We start from the raw sequence: 20,256 nt of genomic DNA, 5'->3' as shown, positions 1-20,256 counted from the left end.
TTTTGTCACCTTTTTGACTTCTCTTTCTCTTATCTGAAAAGTAAAATAACTATTAAATTCATCTATGCTCACATGGCTATCTAGTATTAATAAAATATGATAATGGCTTTTAGATTTGAAATTCACTTTTTCTATAATTGCCAACTTCTGTTCCCAGGGTGGTTGGTTTGTTTTTGTTGTCATTTCTTTCTTCTTTTTATATATATCTTTCCTTACTTTCTGTTTCAAATGCAGAGCTCAGATTTCAGGTCAAGCTATGTTTAGGAATTTATTTACAGTCAGGCATAAGAGAAATGGACAATGTGGGTACTTAATTTCAAAAAAAAGGTACCACAATGAAAACATTTCATGACCCTTTTTTTCTTTAAATTACCTTAGATATACAATGAATTAGGTAATTATAGATTTTACTTATACATATTAATATAGAAATAGATCAGAGATGGAAACATGCACACACACACACAGTATTGTACCGATTTAATTGTAATGACAGGTGGACTCTAGCTACTCAGGCATTTTGTTTTCTAATTTCTGGATTTCTGAATGCTGGCATCTAAATTCATAGATTAGTTTGGTATGTTAGAAGGAAGCAGGAATTCCTCCTTCAATATACTAACCAGAAACACAGGAACATGGCTGTAACATGCCTTTCAGCTTCTTTTGAGATGGAGTAGCTGCGCATACTAACATAGACATTAAGCTTTAGTTCTTGCTCTTACTTTTTTTGTTTGTAGAAGTTTAGAAGAATTGAAACCAGCTTTGTGAAACTAAGTTGTGAATTCATACAAGTATAAAGTGGTGAAATGATATGAAATGTGTTCTCCTTGAGTACATAGGTGCAAAATAAATGTTTAAGGAATTGGATTCTTTCTTTTCATCTTATCCATGGTGGTTCATACTCTTGCTTTATTAGCTTGTATCATTTATTTCAGATGAATACATTTCTAGTGTTTTCAGTGACTTTTTTTGTATGTTTTGCTTACTTGAAACAAAAGTAAAACGCTAATTCTCTTTAAACTGTTTTAGTTTTGATTGCTTTTTATACTAAACTTAGTAAAATAGTTACATCTTTTAAACACATCAGATGATTTTATGAGAATATACTGACTTTGTTTAAAAATATAAATTGATACTTAAAATATGTTTTGGCTTTACTTCTTATCGTTTAGAGAAAATGTGTTTAAGGTAATTTCCATAAAAGAGTAATGTCCTGAAATATTGAGCTACAGAGTGGTTAAAAGTTAAATGTGTAAAGAAATTGTGTTTTTAATTTCTGTTTGAATTCATAAAAAATGTGTAAAACGTTTTCATACTCTTTGTCCAATGGGATATGCAAAGTTAATATTTAAAGGTGATCTAATTTAATCAAATTACAGATAGTACTTGATAACTGTAACAAAAATGAAATTAAGATGATTTTCCTACTTAGAATTGTATAGACACTATGACCAGTATGTATTAGATACATTAATAAAGATATACATACCTATCATCTTGTATTAGTAATTAGTATTCTTTACATATAGTATAACCTGCATGATCATAAAAACAAATGTTTTTTTAAAAGCCATTCTTTCTCAGTAAGGTACATAGTCTAGTGACAATCAAAAAAGATCCTGTTAATGCTAATCAAGGTGAAGTGATGTGAAGCAGGGAGATTTGACTTGTTTATTGGAGTCTAGTTTCTAGCTGAAATGAAACAGAGCTTAACAGTTTCTAAATTGAGTTGTATTTTAAGTGAAAGGCTATCTGCTATTGGTAGAGTACCACATAACTTATTCAGCTTTCATCTTTTCACAGAGCTCCTTAATAAGTATTCATAGTCAGTTTTTGGCAGCATTAGAATCACTGAAGGCATTCTGGGATGTTATGGATGAAATTGATGAGAAGACTTGGGTACTTGAGCCAGAAAAACCTTCACGGAGTGCAACAGCACGCAGAATTGCATTAGGTAGAGGAAAAAAGACTTAAGTTTTTCTTTTAGGTGTTTGACTTTATTTTGTATTGCCTAAGAAAATGAATCTAAGATGACAGTAAGACTCTCAGAGGAGGCCTCTCTGTATTGAGCCAAGTATTAAAACTTTTTGTAATGAACTCTGATTTACTAATTTAAATTTAAATATTTCCAGAGAAAAGGGCAAGTCCTGAGGTGTTTCATTATAAAAGGTGATGATTCTATGGAAGTAGCATTCAGATAGTATTTAATTAGATTTTAATTAGCACAGGAATAGTGGAGCAGGTTATTCACAATTATATTACTTTGAACAAACATGCCCAAAACTAAGAAATAATGAAGTCATCATCTGTGAAACTAGATATGATTGGTGTGAACAAATCTAGGAATATTTTCTGACAAAAATATAGAAGTTGATGAAAGAAACTGAGTGGACCATGCCATTGGAGAGTCAATAGAAAGAACAAAGTAAGGATTGAATATATTTTAAATATTTTCATTTCTATAAATGAAATGAATGAATAAGATGTGGTATAACCATAAATATCATTCTGCAATGTATTCTCTTGGTGATAAAATGATTATACATATATTTTCATTATGAGCAAATGATACATAAAATCTAAATTCTAAGTTCACATTAAATACCACATAGTTAGCTGGTTATATGATACCTGTTTATCTCCCTCCTCCTTTTTCTTACTAGCCTATATAGATATCTTGTTGAAAGGAATATATTCCAAAGGAGATTTTGAACTTCTGAGGTGAATCATATCCAAGTTATCTAGCAATTAATATAGTTTCCATCCAGTTCTAAAAGATTATCTTGGGAGGGAGGCAGGGAGAAGTGATTTGTTAATATGAGGACAAAGTATAAATGTGAAGCAATTCTACAAATAGTAGAAGTTACTAGTTTGAAAAAGTCTAACTATTTAATATGGAATAATTAATGAAGTTATGGTATATTTGTGAACAAATAAGATATTAGGAATATCTTCCTATGCTCTTAAGAGAAATATTTATTTTCATATCCCCATCAAAATAATTACTTTTCATGGGTTATGATTAAATACTTTTTATTATATTTTCATTGTCCAGAATAAATTGCATGGATTTTATTTACCTTCCATTATATTTACCTCTTAGGTCTCTTTTTTTTTCTTTCACTCTCTGATTTGCCTTTTAGAATCAAGTTTTCAGCAATCTAATTGAAAGATGAGTTAATAAGTGATTGTTGTTAGTGAAAATACTTTCTGGAACCGGTAGTAGAAAGGCTTATATAGAATCTGTATTCTTAGTAAAGAATGTTAACAAATGAGATTATATGCTAAATTTTTTGTATTTTTATTTTTCTCATTCAGTGGCTTAATAGTCATTTTTCCCCACTATTACCTGATTGTCTCTTTTGCCAGATTTATAATAAATATATTTTGTTGCCAAGCTTAGCAAAAGGCTTATTTTATAGGGTATAGAATTTATTAAGATGTGATTAACCTTAAAATGAAATCTAAATTGATTTTAAACAAATACACTATGTTCCTTTGAAAAATGCAGTAAAATTTCTGAAATTTGTACTCTACTGCATTACAGTTAAAATTTGTAAAAAGAACCTGATTTTTAGCTTCTATGAATTGGAAAGTTTGTAATTTTATTAAATGGACAGTTTCCATTTTACTATGAATTAAACTCCTTTTTAACTTAGAGAAAGCTTCCTTAGGGAACAAAAGAATTCAGTGTATTTATACAGTGCCCATGGGTCTTCATAAAACTCAAAATTTAAAACTTTCATTTTTTACCATTTATAGTATTTCTAGTCTGTTTGACCAATATTGTATGAAATAAAAATTGTTTCAAGATGGATATGAAGTTATTTGAATCATTACTTATTAAACTGGTGACTTGTGATATTTTTGATATGATAGACATTTGATTTATCACTCCATAGAAAATTTTTACTTAAGCTTTCCTTTATTTAGTTCTGACCACAATTCCAATCTTCTTTCATTCTAGGGAATAATGTTTCAGTGAATATAGAGGTAGACCCCAGGCATCCTACTATGCTTCCTGAGTGCTGCTTTCTTGGAGCTGACCATGGTATAAGACCTTGAATTTAAATGTTTTTAAAGTAATTATAAAATCTTTGTGAGCCACTTTTAAGATATTATTCTAAAATAAGATATTAATGTGTTAACGGTAATTATTTTAAATGAAAATATCTCATCACTGAACTGTATATACCTTTGTGATTTAATATAGGAGATTTGGATTTTCTAATCAAGTAGTTAAGAAACAAATTCTCTGGCTTTACAAAATGGGAGAAGCAAATCCTAAATTATTTTAAAAAATTTTTCTTGCTTTGTTTTGTTAATATCTCAAGTGGTAAAACCCCTGGGAATTAAGCTGAGCAGGAATATACATTTGTGGTAAGTAGCTTGGCAGTATAATTATTAACTTTTCTATGACTTTATAAATTTAATAGTAAAAATACTTTTTTTTGAATGATTTCAGGGATCCAGAAAACAGTCTATTCCAAAACTTGAAAGATGTTTTAGAAATTGATTTTCCAGCTCGTGCTATCCTGGAAAAATCTGTAAGTTGTTCTGCCAGTGCTTTGATATTCTAGATAGTATTGTGTAATGAAAGTGAAATGCTCTTCTTTTAAGCACCAGAGAAAAATGAGTCTGTAAAGGGGAGGGAATTGGAGGAATACTGTAACACATACTTCTGAACTGCAAAGCAACAGGTGCATCAAAGAACTTGATAACTTTAGGATTGGTGGTTATAAAATGAACTTTCTCTGTTGTCTTCATAGCAGTAAAGTGATTAATGACAACCATCTTAATTAGCAAAAATAGAGGGAAATAGCTGATGAGATATTTTGATTTTCTGCACTATCTGCTTATGGATAACTGAAATAAAGTTCTCATTAGCTTGATATAAGTGTTTGTGAAGAATGGTAGTACAGTTTTCCAAAACTGAATAGACATCATTACATTGCAAAAATAATAAATTTAGGATTGAGTTTTTTAAGTTATTTTTTTATTTCTTTCCCACCACCCCCAGTTGTCTTCTATGTCCATTCACTGTGTGTTCTTCTGTGTCTGCTTCTATTCTTGTCAGTGGCCTGGGAATCTGTATCTCTTTTTGTTGCATCACCTTGCTGCATCATCTCTCCATGTGTGCGGCTCCACTCTTGGGCAGGCTGGACTTCCTTTTGTGCCAGGCGGCTCTCCTTACGGGGTGCACTCCTTGCACATGGGGTGCCCCTATGCAGGGGGACACCCCTCTGTGGCATGGCACTCCTTGCGCACATCAGCACTGTGCATGGGCCAGCTCCACACGAGTCATGGAGGTCCTAGGTTTGAACTGCGGACCTCCCATGTAGTAGGCGGACACTCTATCCATTGAGTCAAGTCAGTTTTCCTAGAATTGAATTTTGACAAGCTGCTAAGGTTAGACTACTTAAAGTAGTAGGAATGTTTCTGTCTTTTTCTTTTAGTTAAAGAGTTGAAGCTTAGTTAACTTTAGTTAACTAGGTGATGTCAAGTGCTACCTTTCACATACTACAGTGAAATAATGGGAATGCATTGATACTGGGTACGAGAAAATAACTAAAATCCATACATTTTGCCAGATAAAAATGGAATCTGTCCTTTCTGTGTATGTGTTATTTACTGAGTGAAAAAGGAGACAATCTCTTACAAATAGCTCTTTTGGTGTTAAACAGCAATATGATTATATTTTCTATAATATAGTGATATATTTACCTTTATAAAAACCGTGTTCATAAAAACTGTCCTTGCCATATTATTTATTCCTCTTTTCACCTTAAACACACTTATAAATGTTTCTTTTCTTTTGAAGGATTTCACAATGGATTGTGGAATTTGTTATGCTTATCAACTTGATGGTGCAATTCCTGATCAAGTGTGTGATAATTCCCAGTGTGGACAACCTTTCCATCAAATATGCTTATATGAGGTAAAAATTAAATTAAAAATAACATCTAGAATACTTTGCTCAACTAACTCTTAAGATGAATATATGTTTAAAATGCACAGAATCTAAAATCTGTTTAGTCAATAGTGATCGTCTCTTTTGCCATTAACAGTTGCTCTATTTAGCTTATTTCAGATGCTCACATGGTTGATTTATTCATTATGGTTACTAATGAGTGAAGAAACATCTTAAGGTTTAGTGTCTAAGAAGGGGGGAAATGTACACAGAATATACTTACAGACAAGCTATTTTTTTTTTAAGATTTATTTCTCTCCCCTTCCCCCCTCCCGTTGTCTGCTGTTCTCTTGTGTCCATTCTCTGTGTGCTCCTCTGTGTCCACTTGCATTCTCGGTGTACACCAGGAATCTGTGTCTCTCTTTATTGTGTCATCTTGCTGTGTAAGCTCTCCATGTATGTGGTGCCACTTCTGGGCCAGCTGCACTTTTTTCACAAGGGGTGGCTCTCCTTGTGGGGCACACTCCTTGCGCATGGGACTCCCCTACATGGGGGATACCCCTGCATGGCAGGGTGCACCTTGGGTATGGCAGCACTGTGTGTAGGCCAGTTTACCACGTGGGCTAGGAGGCCCTGGGTTTGAACCCTGGACCTTCAATGGCTCAACTGGTAGGTGGATGTTCTATCAGTTGAGCCACATCTGCTTCCCCATAGACCAGCTATTGACACATAAATTAAACTGATGGTGCTTTGGGATCTTTTTAGTAAATACCACAGTGCAAACTCTCTGGACTTATTTTAGTGGTGGTGGCAGTGGTGATAAGGAGAAAGATAATTAGCATTAAAGAATGTCTGTTACTTTCTAGGCTAGATTTAAGTATAGAATAGTGCAATAATCCTACTTTTGATATTGAGAAGAATGCTTTTTTGTGATCTGAACATCCCATAGCACTCTCAGGCATTTTATTTACTTTATCTGAAGGCTGCTTTCTTTTTTGTCTTTTGTCATTTGCTCTCTATAGCACTCATCTGAAGGTTCAGCTGAATATATTGTTAATTATATGTGGATCAGTATATGAAACACCTTGCATTTCAGTAGTGTTTTGAATTTTCAGTCTTTATCACCTCTTTATTGTTGTGATTACTGGTAGAGATAGCAATTGGTGCTATCTGCACTTTAACAATAGGGAACTTAGCTACTGAGGCATTAATTTCCTTATATAAAATCAAAGTATCAGGTCCAATTACAGAATTGGGAGTATGTACTTTCTTTTGTAATAATGAATATGCAATTAATTTTTTAAAAATGCACTACCTTATGCTTGCAATTAGTGAATTTAGAAAGGCTCTATGTACCCCATGGAACTATATATATTATTTTTGTCCCTGGAACTGTATGTGTTATTTTTCTCTATGCCCTTTTTGGTGGTAGAGAAATAACTTTCTTCGAGTTTGTAAAGGGGCCTGTAATTTTGTAATAAACCTAGTGGCTCTAGACTTCAAATTCTGTGTTGATTTCCTGTCTTATCTTGCATATTAATTAATAGTCTGTTATTGGCTCAGAAAATGTACCCCTTAATTTTTCAAAACATAATTAAGAAGGTGAATCTTCTAGGTTAAAAGTCTAACACATTAAAAATGATAATTTGGACTATCTGTACTTGGAAATCATGTTGACACTGCTCTTTGTCTTTATAATCTTTTCTTTTTAAAATCTTCAGTGGTTGCGAGGACTGTTGACTAGTAGACAGAGTTTTAACATCATATTTGGTGAATGTCCATATTGTAGTAAGGTAAGCAGATTATTAAATCACGTTTCGTAAAATATCCTTAGCTTTTAGTAAAGTGTTTTAGAATTAATGTGTTTAGATAAACTCATGTAGCATATAAGTATATCTAAAAATTTTAAAAGCATCTATTATTCTCTTTTCAAAAGACAATAAGAAAAGTTTCTATAAGATAAATTTCCTTATCAATATTTTAATTTTCAAATAAAAGTTAACCATTTTTCTAGATTTCCTAGGTGAGCTGAAATTCCATATTTTTTAAAATATAATATCACACCATTTCTAGTATAAAGAAATTTTTAGTGTCCATAAACATTCTGTGTTAAAATGTATTCTCTCTTTTTCTAAGCCAATTACCTTGAAAATGTCTGGAAGGAAACCCTGAAATAAGAACATAACATTTTGTGAAGAACTGGAAACTTTTACATTGACCAAAGGATTTTATTTATCTTCAGAGAAAATACAGAGCAAGTAATACTAACAGCAAAAGAAAAAGTATGATTAAGCTGTAACAATACACATCTGCCTTGGCCTCTTCACTAAGAGTAAACTGGGAAATTGTAGGCCAAAGTCCTTTACAACTTTCTAAATCTGTGGCCTTCATACCAATTGAGGAAGTATCATATGTATACCAAGATGGAGATTCTGACTTGTTGAATATATCTGGACTGGTAACATCTTGATGGTATGCATGAAATGAGTTTGAGAATTGTTTATAGCTGGACTTCTGTGGAGAATTTTTTACTTCATTGAAATATTCTTGAGGCTCATGATATTTTTGTCTTCTTCTTGTGCTTTCCTATGGAAAAATGCATATATGGTTTGTTAGGTTCTGAGTTATCCAAGTATTTATTATGTGTGCACTATAGGATGCTTTAAAAAAAAATTCTTATACCACATGATCCAGATTTGTGCATGTGGTTTTCCTTAGTTATATTTTTGTGAAAGATCCTGGGTATTAGTGTTTATAAAGTACTTACTGACATCTAACCATGAAGCTTGGTTAATATGAATCTGTTAGTTCTTTTAACTACGTTAGCTTGGTCATCTCTTATAAAATTTATAATGTAAAATAGGAAAATTTAAATAATAGATCATTTATCTAGATTAATTTAGATCTAGATAACTGATTCTTTAATTCCTTAACTTTACATTATTGACATATATCTAAGATCTATTCTTTACTCTAAAAATAGAAAATATTAAAAGTGAATTTTTTATAGATTAAAAAAACCTGTGCTTAATCTTATAGTAGTAACTTACTCATATTTGAAAAGTTTTTGGTTATTAATAATTAATACAATAATCCTCAACCTTTTACATGCCTTGGTAACTCAGAAACTATTTCTGCTGTTATACTGGGTAAAGGATGAGGCTATACAGAGCCAGAGGAACTGCCCCAGAGAAGGATGTTGTAGAATACCTTTTGGAAAGCTATAGCTACAGACCAGCTACTATAAGTAGATAATGACATAAAACAAATTAACTGGTTAATTGTACCAAAGTTTCAGGAACTGCATCAAAATTTTCACTGTCATTACTTTGGCCAAAGCCCTAAGAAGCAGTTCTTGCTTCTCATTTTACTGGCTGAAAGTCAAGTTGTTTTGTTTCTGCTTTTCCTTCACGGCCTAGCCTGCCCTCTCCTTTGACGATTTATCAAGTAAATTAAAAGAGAAACTAATGAGACAAAATATTTTAATATTCTTCATTGTTAATTTCATCCAGACCACCTAATGGAGTGCCATTGTTCTTCAGAATAGCCACTCCACAGCCTTTAAACCACCACCCTTCCAAAGCCACCCACCCCTTTTCAGGAGGATCTACCGTTTTAGAAGGTCAGAAATGACATCTAAAACAAAAGAGATGTTTTGAAGTAAGCTCTTAAGCTTTCCTTATTGAAAGAAAAAAAATTACTTGAGTCAGATAACTAACTTTAAAATACTTTTTTACAATCTGAAAGCTAAAAAACATCATTAACTTAATCAGCATTTATATATGACTTACTTGATTGTAGAAGTGGGAGTCAAGATATTAAGTAGACAAAGTATTAAATTTCAGTATCCAACTGCCTACTCTGTAACTTACATAGCTAGTCTCTCTTGAAGCAACAACTGATACCAATATGGAGACATTCATCAAGAATTTAATTACCAGTTGTCTTCAGTCTACCAGGTGCTCAAGGGAAAAATCTGATTAAGAAAGAGGCTATAGCAGGAGTCAGCAAAATGTGGCCCATAGGCCACTGCCTGTTTTGTGAATAAACTTTTGTGAAACATAGCCACACTTATTTGTTTATATATTACCTAAAGTTGTTTTTGTACCACACTGGCAGAGTTTAATAGTTGTGACAGACTGTATGGACCATAAGCCTAAAATATTTACTCCTTGGTCCTTTAAGAAAAAGTTTGCCAGACCTTGTCATGGCATTGTTTTTCAAACATTAGGAAGCATTTTGGGATCTTGTTAAAATGTAGATCTCATTCAATAGATCTGGGGTGAGACCTGAGGTTTTGTGCTTTTAAGACCCTCCAGGTGATACCAGTACCACCAAAGTCTGTATATCTCACTTTGAGTAAATAGGGATTAAGGAGATGCAATAATCTATTCTGCCCCAGCCAGGAGACAATTTAGCAATTTTTGTAGGCATTTTTGGTTGATTCAACTGGGATGGGTGCTGTTGGTATCTTGGTATCTAGTGAGTAAAGGTTTGGGGATGCTGTTAAACATCCTACTATACAAAGGACTGCAACAAATAATCATCTAGTTCCAGTAATGCCAATAGTGCTGCTGTTGAGAAATCCTGCACCAGAGCAGTTTTAACCTTGAATACACATTAGAAACAACTGGGAAGCTTTTGAAAAGAGCAATGCCACTTCCAGTTCTGGCCATCAATAATGGGTATCACATTCTTCCATAAAAAAAAAAAACCTATGAAATAACTACAAAAGAATAAAATTGAAAAAAATATATGAAGCAACTATAATTAGATACAAAAACAGACAAGGTTTGATAGATACTTGAGGGAAGGGTAACAATCTAGATCACAGATAGGTTACAATTTAGGATTAAGTTTTTTCTAGCCTGGCCTGTAAAAGCCCAAATAGAACCACCAGTAAACTAGGCCTGCCAACAAAATTCAAGATTCTTCTTAAAGGTATACAATAAAAGCCAGCATCTCAAAAACAATGCATCCAAAATGTTCAGCACACAGTAAAAATTTACTACACGTGAGAATCAGGACAATGTGATGACTCGAATCAGGACAATGTGATGACTCATAAAGAGGAGAAAAAAGAATCATTATAAACAGACTCAGAGGTGACCCAGATGGTAGAATTAGTGCACAAGGACTATAAAACATACCTAAATATATTCAAGGTCTTATAATGAAAGTTGAACATGCTTAGTTAACAGACTGGGAAATCTCATCAAAGAGGTGAAAAATATAATGAAATGAAAAATTCACTAGATATGATTTGCAGCTGATTAGATGCTGCTGAAGAGAAGATCAATCAACCCTAAACCACCAGGTGGTATGGAGACTGTGAGGTAGAACCCTGTCAGTCACTTTCACCCCGCACTACTGATGTGGTACTCTTCTTCCTCCCACCAGGCATATGAACACTATAAGCCAGAGCTCTATAGAGGAACCCTTCCTTTACCAATGTGGGCAGCAGTGGTGCTTTTTTTCCTCTTCCCCACCAAACAATGGGGAGACTACAGGAGAGCCCTATCAACCACAGCCTGCATTAAGCAAAAATCAGCAGAGACTGCAATCCTCCACTTCCACATCTGCTGTAGAAACTGTGGAAAGGAGCCCTGTTGACTCTCCCTGCCATGCTTAAGTGAACAGCAGAGGTGACACCACACACCCTCCCAACTGGAAAACTCCACTCAGTAATTACTAGAACTACTATGCAGAAAATCAGCAAGAATATAGAAGAAATGAATAATACCATAAGTGAATGGGATCTAATATATTTGTAGAGTACTTCACCCCACAACAGGACAATACATGTTCTTTCCAAGCGCAATTGGAACATTCACCAAGAGTGACCATATCCTGGGTCTTAAAACAAAAGTTAATACTTGAAGTCAAAACAAAATTATACAAAGTTGTTTTCAGGACCTAATATAATTAAACTAGAAATCAATAACAGAAAGATAACAGAAAAATCTTCAAACACTTGGAAATTAAACAGCATATCTAAATAGCAAAAGAAGGCCCAAGGGAAGGTATAAAATAAGTTGAACTGAACAAAATGAAAACACAAAATATCAAAATTTCTGGGATGCAGTTAAAATAGCGATTAGCAAGATACTTATAGCATTAAATGCTTCTATTAGAAAGAAGGGTTCAAATCAATAGCCTAAGCTTCCACCTAAATAAGAAAGAGTGGAGGAAAATGAATCCAACTCAAGCTCAAAGAAGGAATTAGTAGGAAAATCTTCAAACACTTGAAAATTTAACCACATACTTCCAGAGAGGTCAAAGAGGAAGTTCCAAGGAAAGTTAAAAATATACTAAAATCAATTAAAATGAAAATACAACATGTCAAAATACATGCCACAAGGCAAGTGCTACAGGGAGATTTTAAATAAAAGTCTCAAGTCAATCTGATTCCCCCTCAAGAAACTAGAAAAAGGGCAAAATCCAAAGCAAGAAGAAATAAAATAAGAGCAGAAGCAGAAATCAATTAAGTGACAATAGAAAAAGAGAAAAACTAATCATGTGAAAAGGTGAGTTCTGTGAAAAGACCAATAAAATTAATAAACTTTTAGCAAGACTGACAACGCACCAATATCAGGAATGAAAAAAAAAATTGCTATAGATTCCCCAGACATTTAAAGGATGTAAATAAGGAAATACTATGAACACTTCTATATGTATACATTTGATAGCTTCAATGAAATGGACCAATTCTTAGAAAACCACAAATTACCTAAACTAACTCAAAATGAAATAATAGATGAGTGTTTATTTGGCACAGGGGCCAAATAAAGTTCCACCTAGTTTTTACAACTCTCCAGCCAAGAACGGTATGGTTGGAAAAACTGAATATTGTGTGACTCCTGAAAATTATATGAAAATCAAATTTCAGTGCCAAAATAATAAAGTTGTGTTGCATTGCAGCCATACTTATTTGTTCACATAGTGTGTATGGCAGCTTTTGTGCTACAATGCAGAGGTGAATAGTTATGACAGGCTGCATGGCCTGCAAAGCCTGGGTATTTATGATCTGGCCCTATGTAGAAAAGTGCCCACTCCTGAAATAGATAATCTCAATAGTGTTATTAAAGAAACAGAATTCAGGAACGTGGCTAGGAAAAAATGATCCACATTACAGTAAAAGCAGAAATAACACTTCAGTGAGAACAGCATCATGTCCAGCTCTGCTGGAAAAGACCCTTTTTAAATTATCTAATTTATTCTTAAATTTTTGTATGATCAGTTTTTGAAGTCCATACCAGGATATATTTTACACATGATTTTCTTACAAAGGACTCCTTTAAGATTAAAATTGAGCTTTTTGAACCAAAATGTGATTGTCTGTCTTTGAACACTCTTTGCCGAATATAGCAGACCTGCTTAATTATGACTTGAAATATACGTGATGAACCTTCTTTAACATTTTCTTTTCAAACTCCTTTGCTACAGTCCTGTGGCAGAGTTGGTTATCATAATAGAACTTCACCAATCCTGGCAAATGTTCCATTGTGACTCTTAACATTGCACATTCTGCCTTTTGTCTTTTTTACAACAGTTTTTACTTTTTTTAAACTATTTTGTGTTTCACATGTGAAGTAAAGAGATATGGTCATGGTTGTAGAGTCATTTTTGGAAGAGCTTTCCAAAATTGATTGTTTACCCCAAACTGTGCTTCCTAAGGTCCTATAGGTATTAAAGTGAGGGGAGCAAGGAAAGCAAAATGCATGTGGTTCTTCTAATTATACAGACTAGATGTCACTGGTTTGGCCTAAATGGAGATGGCAGTAAATATCAAAAAGGAATTGGGGGAAGTAGATGTGGCTTAAGCAGTTGGGTACCTGCTGGGCACCTGCCTACCACAAGGGAGGTCCCAGTTTCCGTTCCCTGTGCCTCTTTAAGAAGTAGAGCAAGACAGTAAGCTGACCTGAGCTGGTGTGGCGAGCTGATGCAAAAAGATGATGTAACAAAGAGAAATAATGAGGAAATACAATGAGAGATACAAGAAGTGGAAGTGGAAGTGAGGTGGCTCAAGCCATTGTGTGCCTCTCTCCCATAAGAGAGATCCCATGTTCAGTTTTCGGTGCCTCCTAAAAAGATGACAAGCAGCAACCAACAGACATAGAGCAGACAGTGCAAGACAACAGGGGGCGGGTAGGGAATAAAAAAAATAAAATCTTTTAAAAAGAAAAAGGAATGGGAATGTTCTCTTTTCCTGACCCTTCTCCTTTAAAGGGTAAAATACTTAGAATGGAAAGAAGAATTACTGTAATCTAATGTATGCAAGCTTAAAAGAAAAAAAGAAAAAAAAAATACCCTGATGAAAACATTGAGGAAAAACTTGTACCTGGTTTGTTCAATTCATCATTCCTGTCTGTGTTATGTTGATAGAGATGGTTATTTCTATTCTTTAATTAGTTTTGTTTTTTCCTTTGTATCTGAAGTACTTAAAAAAAAATTTTTTTTAAAGATTTAATTATTACTCCCCTCACCCTCACCTTGTCTGCTCTGTGTCCATTAGCTGTGCATTCTTCTGTGTCTGCTTGTCATCTTTAGGTGGCACTGGGAACTGATCCTGGGATCTTCTGGAGTGGGAGAGAGGTGCTCAATCTCTTGCTCCACCTCAGCTCCCTGGTCTATTGCATCTCTTATTCTCTCCTTTGTGTCTCTCTTTGTTGTGTCATCTTGTTGCACCAGCTCCCCACTTGGGCCAGTGTGCCAAACAGGCCAGCACTTCTGACGGGCCAGCACTCCTGCACAGGCCAGCACTTTGTGTGGGCCAGCTTGCCGCATGGGCCAGCTTGCCTTCACCTGGAAGCCCGAGGAATCAAACTCTGAACCTCCCATATGGTAGACGGGAGCCCCATTGCTTGAGCCACATTCGCTTCCCTGAAGTACCTTTAATTTATTTAATATCCATTGTTTCAAGCTCTGCCATTTCTGGAGTACCTGTTAGTTATTAGTATTTATGTGTGTCAGGAGTGTGCACTCACTGTTTAGTATGTTTTATTTGCAGTAAACTGATCTCCAAAGATTTCCTTTTGAAAACTACTCCCCTTCCTTAATTTTTACATTCCTTACTGTTTTGCAAAATATTAAGTGTTCTTTGACAGTTTTGGTGTTTACATATTTGGAAGAATGAAACTAAAAGAAATCTGTTATTACGTCAAAAAGTTTGGTAAAACTCATAGATCAAATAAGCCTTAATGAATTTTTTTTTCATTTAGATTTCAAACAATGATAGGATTACCATTTAAAAATATGTCATTGGAGATCTGCTTATTTGTAAATAGCAGGCTGCTCATTTGGAAAAATAAACCAGTGAACAATATTTTTGTTTTCTTTTCAGAACCATTTTGTTTCATTAATCCTCTTTTAGCTGAAGAATTGTATTTCATTTGGAGAGTAAACAACATCGACACAGGAAAAAACAAAACAAAACAAAAATAACCTTATGAAAAAGAACTCTTAAAGGTCTTGAATTCTTCCAGTTCTATTCTATAAATAAATGAAAGACTTCCCAACATTCTGTGAGTCCAGCATTACCCTGATACCAAACCAGAAAAAGATAGCAGGAAAAAAGAAAATTACAGACTAATAGCACTCATGAAAACAGATGCAAACATCCTCAACAAAATACCTGCATGTTGAATTCAGCATTAAAACAACAACAGCAAAACTCCCACCATGACCTAGTGGGGTTGATTCAAAGACTAATACAAAATGGGCAGTTATTAAAAAGTTAGTCAGTGTCATCCACTATGTTTAACAGCCTAAAAAAACACTATATGACCATATCACAATGGATGCAGAAAAGAATTTGAAAAATTCAACACTCATTCATGATAAAGTACACTAGAAATATAAGCAGGCTTCCTCAACTCGATAAATAACATTTACAAAACAGCTACAGCTAGCATGTCACTAAATGGTGAAAGGCAGAATACTCTCCTCCTAAGATCAGGAACAAGGCAAGGATATCTGCTTTCACCACTCCTACTTTAATTGAAAGTCCTAGTCAGTGCAATAGAGCCAAGACAGGAACTAAAAGGCATACATATTAGTATAAATAAAGGTATCCCTATTTGCAGATGACATTATTGTCTACCTATAGAATCCCAAGGGATCTACAAAAAAAAAAAAAAAGCTTTAGAACCAGTGAGTTTTGCATATTGTAAGATACAAGGTCAACACAACTTTTTTTTTTAATTTTTTGTCTTTTTTTTTTTTAAAGATACATAGATCACAAAATATGTTACATTAAAAAAATAAGAGGTTCCCATATACCCCATAACCCACCCCACCCCACTCTTCCCACATCAACAACCTCTTTCATCAGTGTGGCACATTCACTGCATTTGGTGAATACATTTTGGAACATGGCTGCACCGCATGGATTATAGTTTACACTCTCCCCCAGTCCATTCAGTGGGTTATGGCAGGATGTAAAATGTCCTGCATTTGTCCCTGCAATATCACTCAGGACAACTCCAAGTCCCCAAAATGTCCCTATATCACACCTCTTCTTCCCTCTCCCTGCCCTCAGCAACTCCTGTGGCCACTGTCCCCACATCAATGATACAATTCCTTCCATTGCTAGAGTCACAGTAGTTCTATAGTAGAATACCAGTAAGTCCATCCTAATCCATATTTTATTCCTGCATCCTGTGGACCCTGGAATGGTGATGTCCACTCTACCTCTAAATCAAAAGGGCTCAGAGTCTACCTGCCTGATGGATGAGATTCTCCTGCTTGCAGTTGTAAACATTCTCAGTTCCCTGGTGTGGTGGGTGACCATCTTCACCTCCCTGTTAGCTGACAAGTGCAAGTCCAGCGATCCAGAGGGTGGGAGTTGCAACTCTGCTGAGGCTCAGGGCCCAGCTGGCACATGGGACAGTCCAGAGATTCTATTCTCCTGAATATACACCAACCCCAGCACCAACCACAAGTTCAGTAAAAGTGACAGAGAGGCATGTGTAGAAAGGTCACATCTGAGTCCAACTCCATCACACCTAGGAGAACAAATTCCAAAGTAGGGCCCACTGGTAAGGCACTGAACTCCAGAGCCATCTGCCATGACCGTAGAGCCTGCGTGTCTTCTGTAGCCCTCAGGAGCACCAGTACCTGGGATTGTATCTACTTTGGCTGTCTCTGGGATCCTGCTGAGAGTGCGTAAGCACAACCCCTCTGATGACCTCCTGACTCATTTCGAAGTCTCTTAGCCCTATAAACTCATTTATCTTTACCATTTCCTGCTTTTATTCAAGTTCTTTTTCTAGTTGTGTCACCAGATGGTGATTGGTAGTAATCCCTCAGTGCCTGGGGAGGTTCATCCCCAGGTGTCATGTCCCATGCTGGGGGGGAAGGTAATGCATTTACATGATAAGTTTGGCTTAGAGAGTGGCCACATTTGAGCAACAAGAAGACTCTCAGGTTGTAACTCTTAGGCACCCTGCATCTCTAGGCTTAGTTGAAATTTCAGGCACACAGGCTCATAGGCATAGTCATCAGTATCAAGGGCCCATCATTGGACCATCCTTCTTCTCTGGTCTTTGTCCTTGCTTGTTGCTGTTCCACTGTGGGATGTGACAGCGCTCCCCTGGCTAGGAACTCAGCACTCCCTCAGTTATCATGTGTAACTCTACCTACTATGCAATAACCAATGAATATCCAAACATTTTTGTATACACTATATACATACCCTGGAGAATTCCCTTCAAACCATGTGTCCTCCATCAATGACACTCCATACCAGTGCTCCTCCCCTGCCATAGCTGAACCCCTCTGTGATCAAAAACTTCTTCAAAAATGAAGCCTAATATATCACCAAATTCAATGAGTAGGAAAATGAAATAGTAATAATAGGTAAAACATTTCTATATACTATCAATTTACAGTTGGAATCCAAAATTAATACAGTATCATTTTGAAAATGAACTACTTAGATATAAATCCAACGAAAACATGTAAAGGATGCTGCAAATTATAAAACAACAAAGAAAGAATGGCCTAAATAAATGTGGATACTAGGTTCATGGTTTGAAAGAACATAAGTATGTTTAGTCCTGCTGGAATTACGTGTAGGTTTAGTATAATCCCACTGAAATCCAAACAGTATTTTTATTTTTGGTATGTATTCTAACATTTATATGGAAAGGCAGAGGAACTAGAATAGATAAAACAATAAAACTGGAAGAGTCACACTACCCAATTTTACAATATTTATGGCTTGAAAGTAATTAAGACTGTGTTATTAGTGAAGGGTAGACACAAAGATCAATGGAACGGAACAGAGTCCAGAATTAGACCCACATAAGTACAGGCAATCTATTTTTTATAAAGGCACAAAAGCAATTAAATAAAGGATGGTCTTTTTAATAAATGGTACTGGAAAATTGGGCATATGTGGGGAAAAAAATGAATCAACCTCAACCTCATACCTTGTACTATAATTTATTCAAAATACACCACAGATTTAAAAGTAAAATGTAAAAATATAACACTTGCAAAAGAGAGCATAGGAGAAAATCTTCTTGACCTCAAATTAGGTGAACAGTTCTTAAACTTGATACCAAAATCTTAAAAGAAAAAGATCAATAAATTGGAATTCATGAAAATTAAAAACTTTGGCTTGCATAAGAGTTAAAAGAATAAAAAGACAAGCCGTGAAATTGAAAGAAAATATTTACAAGTCACCTATATGACAGAAAGGTATCCAGAATATATAAAGAATTTCCTAACCTCAAAAGTAAGAAAACAAACAATCCAATTAGAAAATTGACAAAAAAACTTGAACAGACTATTAATACTTAGCAGAGGGGTATATGAATGATAAGTAAGCCCATGAAATGATGTTCAACATTGCTACCCACTAGGGAAAGGCAAATTAAAGCCACAATTAGATACCACTACACACCTACTAAGATGGCTAAAATAAAAAATAGTTACCATTTCAAATGCTAGAAAAGCTCTACTCTTGGATATTTTCCCTACAGAAATGAAGGCTTAATGTCCTTACTAAAACCTGCTTAAGAGTATATATATATAGTACCTTTATATGTAATAGCTAAAAACTGGAAACAACCTAAATGTTCTTTGATGGCACATCCATCCTTAAGAATACTACTTAGCAATAAAAAGGAATGAACTACTGATACATGGAAAACCTGGATGGAATGCAGGGGCATTATATGGTGAATGAAAAAAGTCAATCTCAAAAGATTACATACTGTGTGACTCAATTCATAAGACATTCTCGATATGCCAAAATTATAGTGATGCAGAACAGATCAAAAAAGAAAATTCAGGGTCTTGGATTGGGGGAGGGTTTCACTATAAAAGAGTAGCATGGGGAAAGTTTCTTTGTGGTGATGGAATAGTTCTATATGGTGACTGGTGGTAGTAACACAAATCTAATGAAACTTTGTATGTAGGCAAATACCCAAAAGAATGTATTAAAAACTGGTGCTGTCGAAATAAGGACTGTATTTTATAGCAATGTACCAATGTCAATTTCCTGGTTTTCTGATAACTATATGGTTCGGTAAGATATTTATATTGGGGGAAACTGGCTGAAAGGTATATGGGAATTGTATATTATTTCATAACTTCTATGTGAATTTACAATTACTTCAGAATAAAATGTTAAAGAAAATATACATAGAAATATAGTTCCATCTGTCCCTACCATCAAAGCAACAAAAAAAGTGAAATAAAGACCTTTTAGAGAGAATCAGCCTCTAGGAGATCTACACTACAATAATGTTAAAAGGATTTCTTTAGGCTGAAAGAATACAATACCAGATGTAAATTTAGATTATTGAAGGAATGAAGGATGCCAATATAACAGTAAATAAGATGGTATAAATATAAGACTTTTTCTCCTCATTTTTAATTTTCTTTAGAAAAAACTCTTCAGAGCAGTAACAACATTGGATTGAGGAGTTTATTATATATGTAAAAGCAGAATATACAGCAGTAGCACAAAAGATGGAGGGAGACAATTGTTTAAGAATCTTACAACATTACATGTAAAGTGATATATTATTAAGTAAAGATAAATTGTGATATGGTAAGTTAAAGGTACACACACTAATTTCTGCAACTGTGCTGTCCACTATGGTAGCCACTAGCCATATGTGACTTGGAAATATGGCTAGTCCAAACTGAGATCTGCTGTTAGTGTAAAATACATAAAAGATTTTGAAGACTTCATATGAAAAGAGAATGTAAAATATCTTGTTAATTTTTATGTTCATTACATTATTTTAGACAGTGGTTTTAATTAAAGCATTTTATTAAAATAAATTTCACCTGTTCTTCCCTTTTTAAATGTGGCTACTAGAAGATTT

At 34.5% G+C, this 20,256-nt stretch overlaps 2 protein-coding genes across 8 annotated transcripts in view; one reads left to right on the top strand and one right to left on the bottom strand.

Moving 5' to 3' along the window:
• The window catches only part of FANCL (FA complementation group L), a 68,968-nt gene extending 58,993 nt beyond the window's left edge, over positions 1–9,975 (top strand). For both annotated transcript variants that reach the window (XM_058278605.2, XM_004470463.5), the window contains 7 exons: positions 1,804–1,954; positions 3,968–4,051; positions 4,335–4,380; positions 4,466–4,547; positions 5,822–5,938; positions 7,633–7,704; positions 8,048–9,975. In XM_058278605.2, coding sequence (XP_058134588.2) covers positions 1,804–1,954; positions 3,968–4,051; positions 4,335–4,380; positions 4,466–4,547; positions 5,822–5,938; positions 7,633–7,704; positions 8,048–8,083 — 588 coding nt within the window. In that variant the 3' untranslated portion in view covers positions 8,084–9,975. The remainder of the gene's footprint in view (positions 1–1,803; positions 1,955–3,967; positions 4,052–4,334; positions 4,381–4,465; positions 4,548–5,821; positions 5,939–7,632; positions 7,705–8,047) is intronic.
• The window catches only part of VRK2 (VRK serine/threonine kinase 2), a 132,631-nt gene continuing 120,493 nt past the window's right edge, over positions 8,119–20,256 (bottom strand). For all 6 annotated transcript variants that reach the window (XM_004470466.5, XM_071208852.1, XM_058278601.2 and 3 more), the window contains one exon: positions 8,119–8,497. In XM_004470466.5, the coding sequence (XP_004470523.1) occupies positions 8,150–8,497 (348 nt within the window). In that variant the 3' untranslated portion in view covers positions 8,119–8,149. The remainder of the gene's footprint in view (positions 8,498–20,256) is intronic.

This window comes from Dasypus novemcinctus, chromosome 17 (assembly GCF_030445035.2).
Source record: "Dasypus novemcinctus isolate mDasNov1 chromosome 17, mDasNov1.1.hap2, whole genome shotgun sequence".
NCBI classification, from domain to species: domain Eukaryota; kingdom Metazoa; phylum Chordata; class Mammalia; order Cingulata; family Dasypodidae; genus Dasypus; species Dasypus novemcinctus.
The sequence above is the reverse complement of the archived record's forward strand: the minus strand, read 5'-3'. Positions and strand labels throughout refer to the sequence as shown.